This window comes from Hydractinia symbiolongicarpus, chromosome 6 (assembly GCF_029227915.1).
Source record: "Hydractinia symbiolongicarpus strain clone_291-10 chromosome 6, HSymV2.1, whole genome shotgun sequence".
In the NCBI taxonomy this organism is placed as follows: Eukaryota; Metazoa; Cnidaria; class Hydrozoa; order Anthoathecata; family Hydractiniidae; genus Hydractinia; species Hydractinia symbiolongicarpus.
In genome coordinates, this window is record NC_079880.1 from 19,460,549 (window position 1) to 19,483,561 (window position 23,013).

Consider the following 23,013-nt stretch of genomic DNA (forward strand, 5'->3'; position numbering starts at 1 on the left):
GTCATAACAGCAATAACATTAATTTAATGTTAATATCTTATATATTAAATTATGAAGCCATTACAATGCACTCAAAACTTTAAGGTCAAATAACTTGAAAACGAGATGGGTGATGTGAGTCTTTTTTTACTGCAAGGGTAACTAAGAGCCACCTGGGACTAAATTGGGTAATTTTCCAAAATTAGGGTTCTCCGAATCCGTTTTGGAATTAACGGGTTGATGATTTCAACATAAAACATTTAAATCACAAATATTTCCGTAACTGTTTGTCAAAAGTACATGATCCTATACTTTGATCAGTGTTTCAAGATCTATATGATGAAGACAACGGATATACAAATTTGGTACATTATGGAGACTTTGCTGACATCAGCAAAATTTTTGAAGACTTATCTCCTGAACCGTTCATCAAGAGCGCATGATCATATTAATTTTATTGATCAGCGCTTTAAGCTCTACACAGTGCAAAAACAAGTTTCTAAAAAAACATTTATGGACCAGTTGCTGACGTCATCAAAACTTAAATGATGCTTCTTTTCCATTGTTATTCTGCCTAAGTGGATCTTCCCATGGGCCTTATGGACTAGATAACATTTCAAAGATATTACCACTTATCTGTTCAGTCATTGTCATTGAATAATATTGATATTATCATGTCATGAGCAAGCAAGTTTATTCTAGGTTACGTTTCAACAGCTACAGGCAATGATCGTATTTATCTTTGGCTATTTATTAGTTAAAGAGATAATTGGAGGATTGAAATCAGCCAATCAGATCACAACAATTAATTTAATTAACCTTTTCACGTACCCAGATGGAAGTAACAGATTGATTAAAATCTTTCTTTTTTCTGAAAGTTTGCTTTATGTTGCGTTTCATTTTTTAAAGTTCGCTTTAGTTATGTTTTTCCCGAATCATTTTTCACTTTTTCCCTAAACATTCACTTTTCAAAGTGCAGGTAATCATTTTTCTGGAAGTTGATAGAAAATGCTATTGATGTGAGTATTTCTGTCTATACTATTTATGATTTCTTTCATTTTTCTTGCTGTCCAACCAGACTCTCTGTCTATGATCTTTTTATTGTCCCAGTCAATAAGATGATCATTTTTCCAGCTATGGTCCGCAATCTCATTTTTTGTGTATCTGCGTTGCGTACGGCTCTTTTGTGCTCTTACACATGTTGTTTGAGCATTTGTTTCGTTTCACAGACATAAGCAATATTATAATCCTTTGCACAAAATTTCATAGACGATATTACATTGACTCTTTAGACATATTTTGTCTTTCGGATACAACAGTACACTACGTATTGTGTTTTTAGATTTAAACACGGGCTTTATTTATGATCTTTCAATACCTGATGAAGTATGTTACTTGTCTCAGGTATTACTGCATACAAAAAATGAAAAGGAGTGACCACTTCGAAGGAAAGAAACTTCTTGTGGTGAAGTGGTTGTTGACAATGACAATGCTGTCATCTTGGTAACAATGTGAGCATACAATAGCACTTATGCTCATATGAACATCCTATGTTAATATTGACACCAAGACAACAATGTGAGCATGCAATCTCGTATTGTCACCAAGAAACTTCCTATTTACCTTAACTTAGCATCCATTTTTGTCTGCCAAATTTATAACGACAGTATATATAGTTTTTATAGTTCCATTTTAGAAAACATTTGTTTTCTATTTTAATCAAAGCACACTAATAATGGTATTTTGTCTGATTTCAAAATTTCTGATGACGTCTAACAAGACATGCTGAGAAAGAAAATAATTTGCTAATACATACCTTTTGTGCAATACTACAAGTTTACCAAGTTTATGTTATCGGTATAAATTAGCAAGTATAAAAAGCATTTTAATATCATAATCTGTGTTATATTTTATAGAAATAAAATTATGCATGTTTAAAAATGGAAAATTTGGTAAGTGTTTTAACTTCAGTACAATATTTCAAGGAATCACTGTGTTGCACTGTGTTGTAGGACACTCTTTTTAAATTTCCGTAGTGGGAGTTAAAAGAAGTTATGGTGCCTGATGAATATTGTATATATAATATGCCATTACGTTTTCGACAATCTAAAAAGAAATCTATCCTTTACCATTTTAAAATATTTTTACCTCTTTGTACACATCCATCCATTATGAGGAACTTAGTACAAACAAAATTAGTCTAAGCAGAAATTACTTTTCAAAAAAGAAATTTCAAGAAAAAAATAGACTGCTTTAAAAATATTACTGGAATTGTAAAATTTATTTCATTCCTACAGGATAAGGCAAGTATTACACAAATGGAGGATGGAAAACAAAGGAAGCAAAATCAAAAGAAAGAAAAACCTAAAAAAGAAAAAAGTGAGTCGCCACAAAAAGTAAAACAAGCTGAGGCAGTGAGTGGAGATACACCAGTGAAGACAAAAGCCGAACTAAAAGCAGAAAGAAGAGCTCTACAGGTATTAACTTCATCATTATCAAATGATTTAATAAAATGTTTCTGACTTTTGAATTTTATTTCTTTGCACCAGCTTCCACCTAATGTTCTTTGCTTGCTGCACCAAACATTTCTAACTGTATAAAAATAATTCTTTATTTATATATATACTTAATTAATGCCAACATACACATTTTTGCAGGAGGCTCAAAGAGCAGCAAAGGCTGCTGCCAAATCTCAACAATCTACAGGTGCTCAAAGAAAGGTCAATCCACAATCTGGCCAAAATGTTCAGCCAAAGAAGATTGACAATCAACCACCTGTAAAACCAAAAGCAACAAGTGAGAGTAAGTGTTTACTTTTAATTTTATAAACACTTGAACACAATTGTGTTAACTATAGCCTTTACACAGGGTGTCTGTTAGACAGACAATTCCCATCTAAATTTAGTAATTGATTTTCCCAATCAAGCATTTTTAACAACTTAATTTGTTTTCTCAAACTGATTTTTTAATTTTTTTTTTAAAAATGAATACATCAGGAACTAATACAGACATCGTTATACCGATTTTTGGGACATCCAATTTGAGTTCCCAAAAGAAAGAGATGGAAATTGCCTTACTTCATCTAATGATGGATAGAAAAAAAATGTGGTGGTAACGGTTCTAGACCTTGTAGGTTCACTTTAAAATATTAACTGTTTGATACAAACAAATTGAGTTTCTTGTTTTCTGAAAAGGTTGACAGACAATTTAGGGGATTACCGACACCCAAAGTAATTTCCTGGATTAACCCTGTACATTAAACTGATGTATTCATTTTTCAAAATTTGCCTGATAAAGTGGGCCAAAAATCTATTTATATATATTGCATATTTGTATATTTTATCGATTGAGCATGCAACAATGAAGCATTAAAAATTTTGCACACAAGAAATTAAAAATGGTAGCAAGTGAATTAAAAAACATGATAATGACTTGAAATCTTTTATCATTGTTACTAAGAATTAACGTTGAAAAAGCCGGGTTTTTTTTCTCGGTGAAAAACACAATAATTTAGGATGTTTTAAAAAAGAATTAAAAGAAAGTAAAATCTTTTTTTCAAGAAATTTGTTGCAACACTTGATTATAAATGAATTTTCCAGAACAGGTGACCCAACATGAAATATTTCAATGGAATGTCTTTCAGGCAAAGTTGACATTTTTTTGTCTTAATTTATTATAGCAACCGGTTTTCGTGTTGCCTATAATGTTCAGATGGATGATGAGAAAGTGCAAAAGCACATTTCAAAGAAGTTAGCCAAGCAACAAGTGCCTCAACGTAAAACCACTCAGAAAAAGGTGGATCTATTTTCTCACCTTCATCAATACGAAAAAGATATTTCCCTCACAAAAGATATAAGGTATAGTAAATTGATTTGCATGTTTTTTAATATTTATCTTATCTTATTCTTTAAATATTTTTCCAGGATGACCATTTCAGATTATATACAAGCATAATATACATATATAAATTCTGTTATCAATATGGGTTCTGTTAAATAAAAGTTAAAAAATTAAAATCAATAAAAAATAATAAATAACTGTTAAATATAAACAAAGGCTAAAAATTTACCTCAGAGGCTTGATAACGTGTGGACAAAAGAAATATATGGCCCATCGGTTTATAGGAAAATGGGAACAAACAATAAGGACGCACGACAAAAGTCTAAACACCACTCAGAGAACAGGGAGGGAGGCCTAAGTTGACTTTAATTCACATGAACTAAGAACTTTCATAATGAACCTTTACCAAAGATCCATATAATTATGTTATCCTTAATAAAATTCACAAGGTCCATGGTCAGTTCACATTGCGGGCATGTTTATCAAGTGCCTTTACCACAGACACAGCTGCAGGTCAACCCATGCCAAATTGGGTAGGCAATGCAGAGTGTATATATTTAAAACACAGGACTCACATTGGTAACAGTGTTTTCAACGCTAAAGTGGCTATTTTGTATAAAGATTTGGAATAATAATAATAATACAGGAAAGGCGTTAACTTTTTTTCTATATGAACTTTACAATATTTTTTGTAGTTTTTCTTCTGGAAATATTCATCCAGCTATCATCAAGCTTGGTCTACAATATGCTGAAGGAGTCATCACAGGTTCAAATGCTAGATGCATTGCACTGTTGTGTGCATTTAAAGAAGTATGTTGTTTTTACTGAATAAAGATGAGGACAACAAGTATGGTGATGAATGTTTTCACCCATACCCTAAAGCTTATTCTTTCTGATTAAACTGTGTTGATAGAGCAATATTATTTATTCAATTGACAGGAAGTAAAAATATTTCATTTGTGATGTTTTTTTTGCTTTCTATTTTTTTTTAACTTTGTGCTGACATTGTGGCTTTCAATAGGTTGTTTAGTTGATGCATTATGATATGTCCTGTTGTCCTTTACATGCTTTTTTTATACTCTAAATATGTTAAATATTGCAGACAGACATTACTTTTAATCTAAATAAAAATTTTGTATTTTTCAAATCGCAGAAGGTTAAACATTGTCAGACTGGAAGGCTCTACTGGCATAGAAAGCCTGTACAATCTGAATTGTTATAAATGAAAAGAAAATTTAGAATTTAAACCACTGTTCTGGCCTGCTTATCATTGTCTTGAATTAAAACACGCCTCAAAATGCAGACTATTTGTAATATTAAAGGGGTATCAAAGACTTCTATATTTGAAAATGGAGATGTCCACGTGTCTTCATGTATTAGAACATAGTGTAAAGAGTTTATGGTTTTCCTTTTTTGATTTTTTCGTAACCTTGTGTCCCTGCAGGTAATCAATGATTATGTAACACCACCATCGAAAGAGCTGTCAAGAGATCTGGAAACTAAGATCAAACCATGCATAAGGTATGTTTAGGTAATCCTGTGTTAGAAAAGGCTCGCATACTGAAGCTTTAAATATTTCAAAACAAATATTCTGGATGTAAATAGCAGCCCTGTCTGTATGTGAAATTATAATGCCAACTAACCACATAATGAAAAAATGTCATCTTTTTACATCATCTTTAGCTTCCTATCCCAGTGCCGTCATCTTTCAGTCAGTATGGGTAATGCTATCAAGTACTTAAAACAGCAAATCACACAAACTCCACCTGGAATGCCAGAAAATGAGGTAAGCCTCATATTGCTCTGCTATGATCACACCTTGACCTACTTTATTAGAAAATTCTACTGTCTGAAAATCATTGAAATGTAACTTTTCAATGTTTGGAATATTACTTGTCTTGTCAAGCGAAATGTCATAACGTAAAATTAAAATTGTCAATGTTGTTTCTTGTCTTTTAATTAATATTTTTTTTTATTAAAATTATTGAATTGTTGCTATAGCGTTTCCTATACTCTTACTTCGTGCTTCCTGCGTCCTGTGGACATTCTCCGATAAAAACAACTGATTCATTTTTTGCTTCGCCCGTGTATAATTGCGTGCTAACCTTTAACAAAAAATTAACAAAACGCAATATTATAAATATTATGTCTTGTTTAATCTGCACTATAAACCTGCTAAAGCTCCCTTGTTAATGTAATTTTCATTGTGGGATTGGACATGACACCACAATAATATTTTTGTTAAATTGTCATTTCTTTGTGGGTATATTTTTATGCGTTCTATGGGTTTATCCCCCTTGCTGATTTTGGATTCATGCAGTGCGCATTTGGGCAACAAATGTTTCACACAAAGCTGAAGTACGGAATTTGACGTTAAAAATCAAAAACTCAATACTCGTGATAAATACTAGTTGTTTCTGATATTTGTAAAAACCTTTTTTGTGTAGTAACTACGCAGGATTCTTCTCATTTTTAGGCAAAGTCGATGCTGATAGAAAATATTGACAATTTTATAAATGAACGAATAATACTTGCTGGTCGGCAGATCTCAATACTCGCACGCACAAAAATACAGAACGGCGATAAAATTCTTATATATGGTTTGTACGTGTCTTGTTTATTTTTTTTTTGTAAGATTGACTAGACGAGCCGAGATATCGTTTCAGCAGATAATTTTAGTTTTGTTTCATCGCTTGTCTGTCACTTTGTTTGTTCTTCAGTTCCTCTGTCCGTCATATGTCCGTCCGTCTGTCCGTTTGTCGCTTTTCTCCTCGCTTGTCGTTCTTTTTGTTCTATGACATTTACAGGGATTTTCCAAACGAATTAAACCAACTTTGAAAAATTTCAGAATTAGTAGCTTGTTTTAGGGTGAAGGCTGATCGGAAAAACAGGAAGCTTTAATGCATCCCACTTTAAATATTTGTTGTACGCTTGTTAGTGAGCTTTCACACTAAAATTGTCCATTTTCTTCTAGCTCCTCCTTAGTTGTTCAGATTTTAAAAGATGCGAAAGAAAATAAAAAAGAATTTGAAATAGTTGTAGTGGATTGTAGACCAGATTTTCCAGGTAACTCGTGTATTCTTTTGTCTAGCTTTATGATTTTAATGGTAGTTGTAAAAAGATCACAAGATCATTGCTACGTAATTTAACTTAAAATGTTGACATATAAAATTATGTTATGAGAATTGGAGGATTTATTGTAAATGCAGGGTTTTATATACTACAGCTGCGTAACCTAGCAGGGGCGTACAAAGTATTTGCCATTCGGTTACATATTGGCGCAAGAAATAATAGAAAACGTTTTCTTTATAGGCCAGCTGTTATATTTTGTTAAATGTTGTATTCTGATTTTTATTTTGTTTTTAGCTGGGTTTTTATTTTTAATTATTTTTACACTTTTTGTTAAAAAAGTTTGGCAATTCAGACCTTGCAAGCGAGCAGAATTAATTTGATTGCTATATATTTATGGTATATATTTATGTTTATGTTTTAAATGACTTTAGGTCGTGAAAGTATCAAACGGTTGGCGGAGGCGGATATAAAATGTTCATATGTACTTATCAATGCTGTTTCTTATATAATGAAAGAGGTTGGTTCTTCGAGTTTGTTTTAAATCAAAATATTTGGCGTCATAGCAACTGATTTTGAACAAAATGACTGATTAGCAGCTAGTTGCCCTCTTATAGCCATCCAAGTTTTACCGCTGTGTCAGCTTAGGGGGGCAAGATCTGCTTTTATCGAACAAAAAAAATTATTAAGACCGGCTATGCGGTTTTTACGACATAAAGAAAAGTTTTTTATTTTCCTCCCTGAGTTGTTTTTGATAAGATAAATATAGATAGTTATTTGATATTAAAATGACTACGTGGTACAAACAGAGAATGCGCAATAAGAATACCAACAAAACACTGACAAAAAATGTTAACGCTTTCTGGTTTGTCTTCCTGATAATTTATTAAACTATGAAGAAAGAATAATTTTTGCCTGTAATTTGAACGTATTCCGTTTAGGTAACTACTGTCCTTCTTGGTGCGCATGCGCTATTAGCAAACGGTAATGTTATGTCACGTTCTGGATGTTCAATGGTTGCTATGGTAGCGAAAGCAAATAACGTTCCCGTTTTGGCATGCTGTGAAACGTACAAGTTTTGTGAAAGAGTGCAAACCGACTCGTTTGTTTTTAACGAATTAGGTAAGTGTCAACAATGTTTTGACTTCCCGCATTAAATTATTTTAACATGATTTAGGGTGGAGGATTTTGTCAAAATTTTTTTATTGTCTAATTGACCAAGGATACTTCGCCTTTCAGTCAGTTTTTGGTTTTTGGAGGTTTTGGCGCTAAATCAGAATTATATAAAGTATTGTCTATAAAAGAAACCGTTTAAAAAATTTTGAGCTTATGTAACTCGCCGTTTTTTACGCCCAGGCCAATAACATTGATGGGTTTAACTTATGTAATTCGCCGTTTTTTACGCCCAGGCCAATAGCATTGATTGCTTTAACTTATGTAACTCGCCGTTTTTTACGCCCAGGCCAAGAGCATTGGTGGTTTGCAGTGTGGCGTTATAAGGCGTTAAATGTTTGTTTTATTCAAGTTGTTCGAACGAAAACTAGAGCAAAAAAATGATTTGACATTTACGTATCTAGAGCAGCGTTAAAAAATGACAAGTTTAGAAAAAGACAAAAATAATTGCAAAGATGTAATAAATTCAAATTTCAATGCCACCTTTAAGTCCCGAAATCCGATTTTGATTTCTTTATTTTATAACCTACTTTATTCGACTGTTTTATTTCTCAGGGGATCCCGATGCACTTGTTCATCTAAAGCAACCAAACCAGGAAGACATTCTGTCTGGATGGAGAGAGATGGAAAATTTGCATCTTCTAAACTTAGTGTATGATGTCACGCCATCAGATCTAGTGGATATGGCTGTGACGGAGCTTGGGATGATTCCTTGTACGTCTGTACCTGTTGTACTTCGTGTAAAAAGCACTGAAAAATTATAAAAACAGCAAAATATGTTTTTATCTTATATATTTTCTTTTTCTCTCCGCGTGTGTTTACTGTTGTAATCTAATTGTCAATGATTTATTCCAGCCTTGTGGACAACTTTAAGTTTTGCTGAAAACTAAATATGTTACTATATTTTTTATAATCTATTGTTTTGGTTTCGAATGGACTCGCCATCTTAATCAGATTTGTTCTATATCATGAATTTTCAAAATACTAGTCGGTGGCCCGTGGGAAAACCCGCCCGTCCTTTATATATCGCATTTCGCATTTCTGTAACAGACAGGCAAACAGAAAGACAGCTATTATTGCAGAGGTTGTCAAAATGTCAGGAAAAAGTCAGGAATATCAGAATTTTCTTTGATATGTCGTAAAGACCCTCTTACACGATAAATTATTCGCGTAAAGTTACTAAATATTGGAACAGAGAAATATTGTAATAACTTAATGTACGTTCAAATACATTATGAGATATTCATCCTCATTTGTTAAGTTTTTTAAGTCAAATCTTCATTCATTCTTACTCGTTTGTTTAAATGTGTAACTTTACTACATGATAATTCGGTACAAGTTGCTAAGTTGGACCAAAGTAAACTCAATGTATAATTTATCGAATAACTCACCGTCTAAAAGTGTCTTACGAAGCTATCTTTTAATGCTTCTTAGTTCTGCAGAATTTCGAAGCTTGACCTAATTACGTGTGATCAGTTACTCTAGTTTTTCGTTTAAAAAAGGACCTTAAGAAATTGTTCAAAATATTGCGATTAAATTTAAAATCTGATTTAAAAAGGATTAAGTTATTAGTCTGTTTTTCTCCAATAGGCCTACAATCAAATTTTGATTTTTTTGGGTAATCCAAGATTCGAATGAGATAGAAGTTTTAGGAGGGAGTCAGGAATTTTGGTCAAAGTGGGGGAAATAAAATATTGAATAGGACCCAAGCAATTATGTTTAAATATTTTTATTAAACGGTTGACGATGCCACCAACAGATCTTTCTTACATTCGCTTATTGCATGGGGATTTTTTTTAGCGTGTACGCTTAAAATCTGTAGCAAGAAGTTTAAAAAAATAGAAAAGGAACTTTTAACTTGTTAAGTTTTAATAGGCAATTTCCAGGTGAAATAAAGTTTAACTATAATCATTCAGTTCGCGTATTGCGGTTTAATGAAGAAGTTATGCACACTATTTTTTAGTGCAAGTGCATGACACATCTCGAGTAAATAGTCTGGTTTATGGCAACGGATGCAGTCTTTTGGGCTATCAATTAGATGTGAAACGCTACTAGGAAACCAACTATATAATTTCCAGCATTGCTAAGCTCATACAACAGATTGAATTTTTAAAACGAAAGCAATTTCGCTTTACTTAATGCGGTTAATAAAAATTTTCCATCCTTTCCTGTTTATATGCAATTTATGGAGAAACCACTCTAGCCAAAGCAAAGTGGTACTTTTGTTGCATTGGTCCGTATACTACGAATAGGATATTTATATTCATTTATTTGATTTACTTCGGCAAATAAGTAAAAACACAGATTATAGGGGTTTATCCATGAGCCCGGTGAGTCGGACTGGCGCAGTTTGCCGTGCTGGAATCAGCTCGCTGTCACATAAAGTTTACTCAGCCCGGACTGAAGAAGAGTTGCGTACTTCTCAATAGGTTTTGTATATAATATTTATTGTTCTTAATGTATCAACTATTATTTTCACCAAAAACGTTTACATAATAAAATAAATTTGTTGATAAAAGTTTGTTCTTCAATATTTTTTTTAATAAAAACAATAAATACACACTTTTTATGTAACTATTTTTCAGCTCGGACTGAGAAATCTTTACGTGATAGGGAACTGATTCCAGCCTGGCAAACCGAGCCTGGCCGTCTAACCGAGTTTATGTGATAAGGACCTTAAAGGTTTTGGCGTTGTTAATCTACACAGAAAAAAGTTTATTTCTAATTTGTACGCAGATGTTAATGCCTAATCTTGTTTTCGCACGGTTCATTAAACATGCATCTAAACATAAACCAATTGAATTCACTTGTTCATGCTGCGCATGTGTTGTATAATTAACTGTATGCCGCAAGGATAAACAATTTAATATAAGGGAAGTTCATCATGTGAAACTGTGAAGAAAACAGGAAGAAACATGCGGAAATTGATATTACTTACCACTTTTGTTCTTGTTGTTACGTGCGTTAAACAGTTTGAAGCATTGAGGATTGTTTATTTAACACGCAGAGATGGTGTAGCAAGACAAAGTGTTTATAAACAGTCACAAAATATAACTAAACGTGGGTTAAAGAAATACGCACGCTCCAGAACGATGACAAAAGCGGAAGAAGAGATTGACCTAAAAACTGAACAAGAAAGACAAAATCAAACAAGTGAAAAACTGAAAAAACTACACACAATGAAAACTGTCATACAAGATGTTATAAGCAAAATGGCCACCGATAAGGACCAAAAGGAAATTATGGAAAAGTTGAATGATAATACTAAAATGGAAAAATATAAGGACTCTGCATTGATAAGGGAAGGTAGCAACGAAAAAGGTGGAAAAATTGTCGAAGAAGAATTACCGCAACCTGATCAGACAAAACTGAGGTATCTTGATACAAGTAAAACCGGCAAAACTGAAGCTATCAACGATATTCTGCCGAACGCAAATGGAGTAAAGAAAGAACAAGTCGTGAGTCATAACACTGGAAAAAAAGAAACCAGCAGTGTGAAAGCTAACTTGATCTCTACTAGTTCGTCCGTATATCCAGTTGCTAATAATTCGTTTATTTCGGAATATGCAGATAATAAAAATGGCGTCAGTAAGAATTCGATCGAGCATGGTGGAAATACAATCAATAATCACTCCCCGACAGTCTTCATGGAGGAGGATGGAGAGAAACTATCAAAACGAAGATACATACATAACACATCTTACACGAATGATATAAACACAAAGAAATTAAATGATATTAAAACCTTTATCAGGAAGACAAGAAAAGAATTAAAAATAAAACGAGGAAAAATTCCCACTACGGCTAAAAGCACCACCCACAAACTTTTACATCAACATTCAGGAATAAAAAAGAAGGAGAGTAAAACATCAAAGATAGAATCAAAAAAAGCTTTTACACACACCAAATATATTAACAGTGGCACCGAATATGGTAAGGGCGTTTCCACCGCTTAAACCCTCGTTTGTTATAAGATTTACTTTAGAAAGACTTGGATTTACTAGCTCATAATTTCGAACTTAATTTTTGTCACATGATTACCACAAACAAGTTAAAATGACTTCTTATACCTTAAAACTGATTTTTTCACGACAGAACAGTAAATTAAGATGGTTCCTAACAACTACCTGATGACAATACTAGATTAAACGAGACACCCTTACGACTAGATTATCATTCAAACAAAACTAGACTGCAACTTGACAAAAACTGCATCAACAATACGACTACACACATATGTAGCTAGCTATGGATCTATAACGTATTATTGACGGGGTAATTAGAAGACAGTGGGCCAGGAGCCAGACTACCTTATCCTGCTATATGATATGCACATCACTACCGAAAAGGTCACAACATTTTTTACGTACAACCTCACTCAACGACGTCAGGAAAATCTATAACAGAGAAGTTATCTGAAAACGTACCATCATGTACCATCACAACAAAAAACTATGTAACTTAGTTTAGATGTGTAATACAAAGAGAACACTTGATATGACAAATGAAAACATTGACACAACAGAAATAAACAACAAACGACATCAACAAGATAATGTAAACACAAATTTTACTTTTTCATAGTTCAACATGTAGTGCAAGACCGTCACAAACACAGCGAGACACCATCATCTAATGATGTAGACGAAAGAAACATTGATATTAATCTTATTCTTCCTAACATTCAACATCAACAACTGCAGCCACAGCAGCAAGAAAAATCACTTCTGTCACAGCAAAAACGGCAACAACAACCGCAACAGCGAGATCAACAACATCAAAAGGACGAAGAAGAAGAACAAAATCAACCAACACAACAACAACAACCTCAGCAGCAGTATGAGCAGCCACAAAAGCAACAACAGGAAGAACAGCAACAAACCCAACAGCAGCCAATGAGCGCTACTCTCAATCCATCTAGCTTATTGCAGTCTCTTACAAATGCCCAACAAAATGTTCCACGAATTCAGCCGTACCCTGTGCCAAACTTTGTTCCAGTTTCATCCTACCCATCATCTTCCAGTGACGGTGTAGTTGGACACATGGTGTCAGATTTAACACGTGCTTTAGATCGTCAACAGATGTCTAACGAGATGCAACAGGTATCAAATACCATAGCTCAAACAATGTTGAACACATTAATTCTCACAGGACATCATGGTGAACACGAGGCTGATCATGGGGACCGTGGCTACGATCACCACGATTCTTCTCCAGGGTGCTGCAGCAATACTAACTCTGCCTCTTCAATAAATGTTGCAGATTTAACAAAAGCAATAACAAACGTCCAAGGTGGAGATACTAATATTTATAACAGCATGGCAAAAAATGCAGCGCGCATGTTTTTAAAGGAGATAAAAAAAAACAAACCAAAGGAAAGTGATGAATCTAATGTAGAAGAAATAATGAGAGTAATAAAGCAAAAAGCCACTCCAGCAAATCAAGAAATCATATTTAAGACAGAACCCACTTCTGCACCTGAGATAATCATCCAACAGGAGAAAGAACCTGAAGAAACAATGGTAACATTACCAGAAGTTGTGAAAAGACCAGCTGTGGCATCTGAGCAGATAGTAGAGACTGTTGCGCAGGCTCCTGCCTCTGCGGTCATACAACCACCTCCAGTTGTTCAAGCACCATCAACGCAAGTAGTTGCTCCTCAACCGATTGTCCAAGCACCACCACCGGTCGTTCAAGCACCACCACCGGTTGTCCAAGCACCACCATCGGGTGTTCAAGCGCCTTCTCTAGTTGCTCAAGCACCTTCAGTCGCTCAAGCACAGCCGCTGGTTGCTCAAGCACCTCCTCCAGTTGCTCAGGCACCTCCAGCCGCTCAAGCACCTCTTCCAGTTGCTCTAGTGCCCCCTCCTGTTGCTCAAGCACCTCCACCAACTTTACAACAAGCACTTCCTCAACCAATTGTTCAACCACCACTTCAAACTAGTGTTCAACAGCCTCCACCCATCGGTAATCAACCACTACCACCCGTTACGCAGTTGGCTCCCCCTACAGTTCAACAGGCCCCTTCGATAATTCAAGCCCCTCTACCCTCATTAGGTCAATCACCCTCTCCCATAGCACAACAGGCTCCAACGTTAACAGAAGCATCCCCTCCAATTATTCAAGCTCCAGCACCAGTGAGTGGTCAGCAACTTCCACCTCTTCCTCCTGGTCAACAGCAATTGGGTGGTTTTCAACAGAATAGACGAAAACGCCGCCGTAGAAGGCGAAGACCGTATCGTAATCGCAAAAGAATTTCTAAAAATAAAAACCCGATAACACAAACTGTAAATCCACTTACTGATCCAGCCGTACAACCACAGCCGCCCGTTAGCCAGGCTGCGTTAAGTAACGGATCAAAAAGAGAACACTCAAAAATCTTACCAACTGAAGTATTAGAACGTATTTTAGCCAAGGCTATGGACAAAGCTGCCAATACGTTGTATATTCACAAGAAAAAGTCGAAAATTCATAAAAAGAAGGATCATATAAAATTGAAAGGAAAATGAATGTTTTAGCAAATACATTATGAAAGTGTCATTTAAAGAGGGGTGCTAATAGACTGCATGAAGCCAGAAGATAGACCGGCAAAAACAGTATATAGAGTAGCAGAAACTGAGAAAGAAAAATTGCGATCGTAAACGTTTTGTCTACTGGTTGGAAGGTGAAACAGACGTAGAACAGTTATGGATTATTAACACTTTAAACAGAGTACTATTATATTGACATAGCAAGTTGTTGACACTACTGAGCCATTACTGCAGTAAAGAATACACGTTCGATATAGTTTAACGTCGTCCCCAAGCCCTTGCTCGTATGTAACCAGTATTAAAAGTATTTCTACCGTTATTTGTGGAATATTATTGCGGGTTATGTTGGTTAAGGCTTATCAACAGGGAAATATATGCTTGTGTTGTCAGGATGTCGGTTATGATGGTTTGTGTGTCGGGTCCATTTGATTGGGGTAATTCAGTCGGGGTGTGTCTGACGTTTTGTGTTGGTAGAGATATAAAGCGGTATTATTTTATGTTGGACGTTCCGTGTCCTGTCCACTCAGCCTGGTGCTAAATGGAGTCGTTGACCCTTTTTCTCTTTTTGACAATGTCAGACAGCGGGAAAAACAAACGTTTTGCTGGATAATTTTATATAAAGTCCGTAAAAAATTAGTAGACAATTAACAATTATTAGAGCTAGAAGCTTATTTGGTTAAGGACAATATTCAAAAATTTTAGATTCAAAATTTTTTTTGGACCAAATTTTATTTTTTCTCATTCTTTGAAATTATCAGGTTTCAGAAGGTTTTTTTTTTGCGTCGTACACATCAATATATATCTGGCCTTTTTAAAATTCTAATTGTATAGTGTCTACGGTTTGTAGAACATTATGCAAAGGAGAACGTTAAGTTTCAGAACGATAGACTTTATGTATCACGAAAAAAAAAGCATTTTGAACATCAGTAATATCAACGTTTTTTGATTATTACCTTTTGTCGAACAAAAGTTTTTGGTGATTTATTTTTTACCCAACCACCATTTTTCACTGTTTTATTCTTTTTGCCAGATTTTTTTGTCCATTTTTTAATTCGGTATCTATGAAAACCATGACGGAAATATAACGTTTACAAGTGAACGTACCAGAGTTAAAAGAGAGTGGAGAAGAAAAGGACGAAGTAGAGAAAATGAAGACCAATGTAGAGTTAAATTGTTTAAATTGAAGAAAAGTAATAAATAAGGAATAAAGCTGACTGGTGTATATAGTTTTCATTGTCCTCTTGTTGAAGTTATTATTGAAAAAAAAAACTTTATGCGATCATTTTTGATTTGGAAATTAGTCAGCAAAATGTAAGTAAATTCAAAAATTTAGTCGGCAAGAAGTGGTTAAAGCTATATCAAAATACCCGTATGCGTCTCCGTCTGTCACGCAAAATGGTAGCTTAGCTGTGCGAGTAGCGAGACGCACGCAATGCGGTAAAAAAAGGACGGGCGAACCCGTGGATTTTTCCACGGGCTAACGACTAGTTATGTTAAATCGGCTAATTTTTTGCTGGCATTTAAACGTTATCTTCTTCTAAAGCAGGCGATACACGATCCATTTGCGCTCAAAAGTTTGATGAAAAGTTATCGAACTTTGCGTTTAAAAGTAATGAAGCGATTCCTCGATTTATCGAATTCGACAAATCACTCTTTTTAATTCAACTTGTGGAATCCAATTTGTCGAATTTGAGATTTTATGGGCAAGTTTAACTTTACAGATTTGTTGAAAGAATCAGTGTTTTTAAACTCTAAATCAATTTTAACCACACATAATTTGTAGTAGTATAGTATTATATATATTTCGCTAGTATAAACGTATGCATATATATGAATTACAATGTTAGTTGGCATATAATAACGGCAGGAGCAAGTAGAAGACACAACGTGTCTTATCATCGAACTCCTAGTGTTGAGCTACTATAATAATACTTATAAAGTATACTTTCCTATATTTACAAGAATAATGTTTTCTCACACTCTCACTCTCCGTTTTTTCTATGTTTTACAATGTCTATCCTAAAAATACTTTCTTTTGTCGATAACTGTTCCAAGTAACTTATCTTTTGTTGCTTTTTTAAAAGAGATAAAAGTATCAATATGCTTCGTATTTTCATTTAAGAATGAATTCCATATAAGGGGACCTCTTTGTCGAATGGAAAAAGTAGTAGATTTAAGAATGGTTTTTGGAATAATAAAATTACTTTTTGCATACCTGATATTGTATCTATGCTCGATATTGGAAAATTGAATTGTGAAAATTGTAGGTGCCAATCCATGTTTAACTTTAAACATGAACTGGTGAATTTGGTGCACGTTCAATTAAAAAATATTCAGTACTCCAAGTTTATGAAGAATTGGTTGCGAAGGTGTGTATCTGTTCGCTCCGAATATTATTCTACAAGCTTGTTTTTGTTTATTATATAATTTACTAGTCGATAAGGCCCGTGGAAAAATCCACTTAGGCAGGATAACAGAGAAAAACAACCGTCATTTAAATTTTGATGACGTCAGCAGAGACATGTCAGAACACAAAATGTTTTTTTTCAGAAATGTGTATGCCTGTTGCCTTCATCGTATAGATCTTGAAACGCTGAGCAAGAAAATGTATAGGATCATGTACTTTTGACAAACGGTTGCAGAGATATTAGGGTTTTAAGGTTTTTTAATGACGTCATCAAACCGTCCATTCCGAAACGGATTCGGGGACCCAGGTTTGGGAAAATTACCCAAATTGGTCCAAGTTATTTGGCCTCAAAGTTTTAGGTGCACTGTAATGGCTTCATTAATTTAATATAGGATATTGACGTTAAAGTAGTGTTATTTTCGTCGCATCGTAACGTCAGAAAATTTAACATGTTAGACATGCATTTTTCGGCAACATTAAAGGAAAATGGAGACATCCACTTTGCCTGTTACAGACACACAAACAGACACACTCTCCGTATTATTATAAGAGATGTAGTTTAGTTTGGTTAGTGCTACCCCATGCAATGTTACAATAAGTTAAATAGCTATGTATGAATAAAAAATACAAATCACGTAAGCAACAAACATTTAAGTATGGTTCGCTTTATATAGGACTCCAATATTTTATTTTTTAAAATGTTGATAAAGTTTCATCAAGATAGACTTCCAAGAATTTTATTTTACATGTTCTTTTCACATTAAGTTTTAAACATGACAACTTCAGGGAGAGATTATCATTTTTAGATGGCTTAGAAAAAAGAGAAAATGAAAAAAGCAATATATGTTATATATCTTTAGGAGAGGATATATCTGATTTGAATAGATAGAATTTGTACTACTTTTCTTTTTTCGAGATTTTGAGGTTTCAAGCAATGTCTTATAAGTCTTTACGTCATTAAAACCTGATTGAAAAAATTTTAAAAACAGGTGGCAATCATGCTAAAGTTACACAGTTTTAAAACAATTGAGCAAGTAAGATAATTTGATTTTGCGGATACATGAACTTCCATAGATTGTTTGGTAACATATTGCGATAAGCCTTGTATAAATCTGCAAAAAACTACCCCCAAAATTTCATTTGTAAGAAAGAATAAAATTTAGAATATTAAAATAAATGCTAAACACGAACTTTTACGGATACACCTATTTAGTCTATCATGTGGTAGTTATTATTATTATTACTATTATTATTAATAATAATTTTTTTATATCTTTATTATTGTTTAATGATTATTATTTTTAATGACTTCTACATTTTCCAATCTACGCATTCACGCCTTTTTTGTCAAAATTACGATATTTAAGAATTGTTTTCAAACGTGTTTAAAACGGTTGAGTGGAGTTGTAAAGTTTTCTTTTTCGGTACATTTTCCGAAACATCCATTTCAACTTTAAAATCCATTGTACTTGCGCTAATCGAAAATTTCACTTTGTGGAAGAAAAAATAGGATTGTTGCACTGTTAATAGATCTTTATTCAATGTGTGATCACCATGAGGCATGACTTATGGTGTGTATTCGTATTTTTGTTGTTGTTGTTTTTGTTTGTCGCACCTTCTAAACTTTCGCCACGTTTATCAAAGTTTATTGGCAAGAAAATATCGCAAACAAACAGAAAATCTGGAATAAATGAATCGAGTGAAACTACATCTAAATATCGAAGAGCAGTAACCAGACAGTATGGTACATCGAGTGAAACACCGCCAAATCAGTTTAAATTAAAAGAATGGTATAAAGGCTTTTCTAAATGTCAAAGATCAGTTGTTTCATTTCAGCAATGGACAGAAGAAGTAATGAAAAATAAAACAGATGGTCAACTCTTGAAAATTCAAAAATTAAAAGATGCGTTACTCGGACAGAACGTCAGTTTAGACAAACCAAATCAAAAGGGAAATAAAGTTTTAGTTGCTGCGGAGAGGAAAATTAAAGACAACCAATTAAATAATGATGATAAGAAAACTAGTGTAGAGACAAATTCTGATGACGTGTTAAAAAATGAAAACATAAAACTGATACAAGGAGCACACCCGATAAATGAGAGTCCGGAGAATTTGGATGAAGAGGATGGCATCGAATTTGATATCAATAATACTAATGATAAGTTTATTAAAAAAAGTAGAATCATTAGAACAGTGAAAAGATCTGTGTCAAGCAAGAGAGATCAACGTTTCAAAGAAAATCAGCTGATCAAAAGGAACAATAAGAATGTTAGACGTAATGAAAGAATAATGAATTTAGTGAGCAATTTTTTAAAGGGCGATGATATCAAGAAATCTGTTCATACTAGAAAGAGTGGTGACTTGACGAAGAAAGGTTCATTCAGTGCATCGAGAGAGAAAATGCTTGGGAAAAAAATATTTGAAAAACATGAAAAGTTATGGAAGAAAGATGAAACCATAAATAAAAAGAAGAAAGGTATGATAAATCAAACTTTTTTAAATAAGTAAAAGCAAGTCGAGCTTAAAAAAAACGAAGACGGTGTTACGACAGTAACTATGGCAATACAAATGACACACCGTCAGATGTTGCCGGGAGTTGTCTGGTGGAGCCCTAATTGGGTTTCCGTAGCTCAAAAATATGCATAAAATATACCAGGACTTCCCATCTAAACTATGGCCCCTTCTAGGAATAATATACAGGGTATATTCCTCGATATTTGTAAGGCTAGCCACGTAAAATCTACACATCTATCATACAGACGACACTGACAATGATGGCGACAACGAATATGATAAAAGTAATGGCAGATAACGTCAATACCATATCAAAGTTACCATGATACTTTTTTGATTTTTTCCAATTTTAATCCACATGTATTTTAGGGATTTATAAAATGGCAATGTTTCCTAATGTTTAAATGCGTAAATAATAACTTTAGGTGAAAACGCAAATAAAAATTCTATCCAGAATTAAAAAAGTAAATATGAAAAAATTAAAAAAACATAGACTCGAAAGCAGTTAATTAATTATACAAATTTAAAGAAAAACGAATAGAGTTGTATTTGTTATAAATATATTCCAATATTAGGGTTTCAACAAACCAGTAGTGACATGAAGTAAATTACCTTTTATTTTAACATTACGCTCAAACTTCACGTTTTATTTTTTCTTGGTCCAAAATTTCACATGAAACAATAATTCAACAACAATGCCCCTCCCCCCCAAAAAAAATAAATAAATAAAACAAGAACACGAAAAAGATTCACTTTACGTTTAACATGCTTGATTTTTAAGCATATGTTTCTGTCTTGTTCAATGCAATTTCATACTATAGTCCTAAAGATTTAAGTGCGTTTTAGCTAATTTCCAATTTAGCTCCTTTGAAAATAGGTGTATTAAACATAAGGTGTGGTATAGGGCAGCTTTTACACAGCTGCTTAGACAACACCACTAGTGAATTTCAAATTCTTGACCTATTTTATTTGTTTCCATAGCTTTGACAGAAGAAGATAACATCTCTATAAATGGAAAACCGTTGAACGACACAAACGATAAAGATGTTTCCATAAATATAGTGTTACCAAATACGCAACAACAACAGCAGCAGAGCACGACCAATAATCCACCAAAACAACATGAGAAACATCCTATAAAATTGAAACAAGTAGAAAACCCTCTTCAACTTATTCCTGCACCTCTTCCTAGTGCTCCAAGCCTGGGAGCTTTATCCATGCCTGTTTCTTGCCCAGAATGCAACGTAAATAGCATAGTTAGTGAACTAACACGGGCCTTAGATCGTCAACAGATGTCTAATGAGATGCAGCAGGTATCAAATACCATAGCTCAAACAATGTTGAACACATTAATTCTCACAGGACATCATGGCAACCTTCATGGACAAAATGGTGGAAGTGGTTGCTGTGGTTGCTGTGGTAACGATTGTTGTTGCAATGGCAGGCAAGGTTGTGGTAGTAACTGCGCAACTAACTGCGACTGTTGTTCTAAAGAGAGCCAAAACAACGAAGACTTAAAGAAGCTATTTAAAGAGACTCTGGAAGAAATCAAGAAAGAAAAAGAGAAGGGAAAGGATGATCAGTCAATATTAAAAGATATACTAAAAGAATTAAAAGATAAGCCAACTCCATCGCCAGAAGTTTTACTTATAAGTACACCTGAGCCTTATTAAAGTGAATTTGTTGACGAGAAGAATTGTTAAATTCTGTCGTCTTGTGTTGTACGAACGATGCAATCTAACCAGCCAATGTTATCACTATCTGAAATTTGCACTAATACCTTTGCGCTATTGTAAATATCTTGAAAAATTGAGTTAATTCATTGTGAGAAGTGTATATTTTTGTAGTAACGTTGCAAGCTGCTTCTTCCCCCTGTGTGCGAAATCCACTATATGTCATAATTACAACGCAGTACTGCATCAAGTTTTCATTTGGTTGCTAGGTTACCCTAACTCTGTTTTAATTGTGACAAAAAGTAAAGTTGCTAGAAGCAAAGGGAATATAAGAATTAAAATTGTTACAGGGTGACCACTAATAAAATAAGAACAAAAAGTAAGGATATTAAGAAGAATTGAGGAGACAAATTGACATTTTTTAAGGATATTTTGTTGTGAACGAGAATAAAAAATAAGGATAATTAAGGAGAAAACCATTTTTAGTTCTCTATCTCTAATGTTACATACTATGTTCTTTGATAAGAAAATTATAGTTACATAATATACAAATATACATATAAATTATGACATTTCGTTTTTCTTCTCAGATAGTTTTTTTTCTTTTTTTTTCATACAGTTTTTCGAGGGATTGTTGCTGGTGATGAACAATCAATGAACACATTTTCCAAAAAGTTACGATCAGAAAAATTAAGAAATAAGGAGAAATTAAGGAGGATAGCTAAAATTTCAATTTTTTTTAAGTATATTTAAGTACTTTTGAGGAGATTTTCTTTTTCTAACGTTATTTAGGAATTTAAGGAGGAGTGGTCACCCTGTATTAGAAGCAAAGAAGACATAAAAATTTTGAGAAAGTTTTTACAGAGGAGTTTGTTTATAAATGACTCAACTCAATTTCAAAATAAAAAAAAATTATTTAGAATAAAAAGTTAAAGATTATAAAAGTAAAGAAACATCTCCATTTACACAAAAATTTAAGTTTAAGGTAGTGTCTGCTACACACGAACTTCTGTTATTGAGAGAAAAGGGATGTTTTTCCTGTCATTACATCAATTGTAAAGCTAAAAACATTATATGCAATTATCCACCGTTTGCGTAGTTTCAACGTGAACGATCTTTCCTGTTTTTTCCAACCCTGTTTTGTTTTTGAAATCACGTCATATTTTTTTTTTGGTTTAAGAACTGGATCAATGCTTTTGTAGGTTCATAAATTAAAAATACAGAGTGATTTTTATATTTTTGTTTGTCGGACAGACATCAAAGAGCTGATTTTAAAATAGGTAGAACAGTACAGCTTGTAGATAACATTCATAAGTTGTACAATTAATTATTATCATCAATGAGATAATAGCCACTCCTTCATAAATAAAAAATTTAAACATTTTCATAAAAGTGAAATCATATGATTCATGTGGTCATTTTATTTTTCGGTGTAAAAATAGATGATATTTATTGAATAATAAAAAACGTCTCGACTGTAACCGCGTTACTTTTAGCGTCAAGCATTTTCCCCAAGGCCTTCTTTCTTGAAAGGTAAAAAAAACTGGCCAATGCAAATGCATAAAGGCATTTCTCCACCCCTGTTAGATACTAAACTCTAAACATCTGGCAACTGATCTTTATTCTCATAATTTTTAAAACGTGCCTCTTGTTTGACCTAGTATCAACAACGGCTTGTATATTTCCATGTGAAATGTTTAGCTGCATAAAAAACTGAGGTACATCAAAAAGGTTACGTCTTTCGTGTTTTAAATTATTTCACACAATATTTAAAGAAATAGAAATAAACATCATAAACGGAAACCACATGATTCCCTCAAAACATAAA

At 33.5% G+C, this 23,013-nt stretch overlaps 4 protein-coding genes across 5 annotated transcripts in view; 3 read left to right on the forward strand and 1 right to left on the reverse strand.

Moving 5' to 3' along the window:
* The window catches only part of LOC130647398 (heparan-alpha-glucosaminide N-acetyltransferase-like), a 103,443-nt gene that overhangs the window by 20,239 nt on the left and 60,191 nt on the right, over positions 1-23,013 (reverse strand). The window lies entirely within an intron of this gene.
* On the forward strand, positions 1,890-8,851 carry LOC130647399 (translation initiation factor eIF-2B subunit delta-like). The gene is made up of 12 exons (XM_057453247.1): positions 1,890-1,931; positions 2,277-2,456; positions 2,637-2,781; positions 3,659-3,836; positions 4,515-4,629; positions 5,264-5,340; positions 5,503-5,605; positions 6,296-6,423; positions 6,794-6,885; positions 7,323-7,408; positions 7,830-8,010; positions 8,617-8,851. Exons 1-12 carry the CDS (start codon positions 1,920-1,922, stop codon positions 8,823-8,825), a joined length of 1,506 nt encoding a protein of 501 aa, XP_057309230.1. The 5' UTR covers positions 1,890-1,919; the 3' UTR covers positions 8,826-8,851.
* Positions 10,647-14,983, forward strand: LOC130647390 (uncharacterized). The gene is made up of 2 exons (XM_057453231.1): positions 10,647-11,994; positions 12,646-14,983. The coding sequence occupies exons 1-2, from the start codon at positions 10,977-10,979 to the stop codon at positions 14,568-14,570; spliced, it is 2,943 nt and encodes a 980-aa protein (XP_057309214.1). The 5' UTR covers positions 10,647-10,976; the 3' UTR covers positions 14,571-14,983.
* Positions 18,553-21,294, forward strand: LOC130648149 (uncharacterized). The gene is made up of 2 exons (XM_057454183.1): positions 18,553-19,474; positions 20,494-21,294. The coding sequence occupies exons 1-2, from the start codon at positions 18,553-18,555 to the stop codon at positions 21,183-21,185; spliced, it is 1,614 nt and encodes a 537-aa protein (XP_057310166.1). The 3' UTR covers positions 21,186-21,294.

What these genes read in the sequence shown, in the direction of transcription:
- LOC130647399 (XM_057453247.1), top strand. An exon ending in ACCAAAAGCAACAAGTGAGA is followed by an intron (nt 2,782 to 3,658) that starts GTAAGTGTTTAC and finishes AATTTATTATAG; the next exon opens with CAACCGGTTTTCGTGTTGCC. An exon ending in AAGATCAAACCATGCATAAG is followed by an intron (nt 5,341 to 5,502) that starts GTATGTTTAGGT and finishes CATCATCTTTAG; the next exon opens with CTTCCTATCCCAGTGCCGTC.
- LOC130647390 (XM_057453231.1), top strand. Translation starts at nt 10,977, where the DNA reads ATGCGGAAATTGATATTACTTACCACTTTTGTTCTTGTTGTTACGTGC. An exon ending in TAACAGTGGCACCGAATATG is followed by an intron (nt 11,995 to 12,645) that starts GTAAGGGCGTTT and finishes ACTTTTTCATAG; the next exon opens with TTCAACATGTAGTGCAAGAC.
- LOC130648149 (XM_057454183.1), top strand. Translation starts at nt 18,553, where the DNA reads ATGAGGCATGACTTATGGTGTGTATTCGTATTTTTGTTGTTGTTGTTT. An exon ending in CATAAATAAAAAGAAGAAAG is followed by an intron (nt 19,475 to 20,493) that starts GTATGATAAATC and finishes TTGTTTCCATAG; the next exon opens with CTTTGACAGAAGAAGATAAC.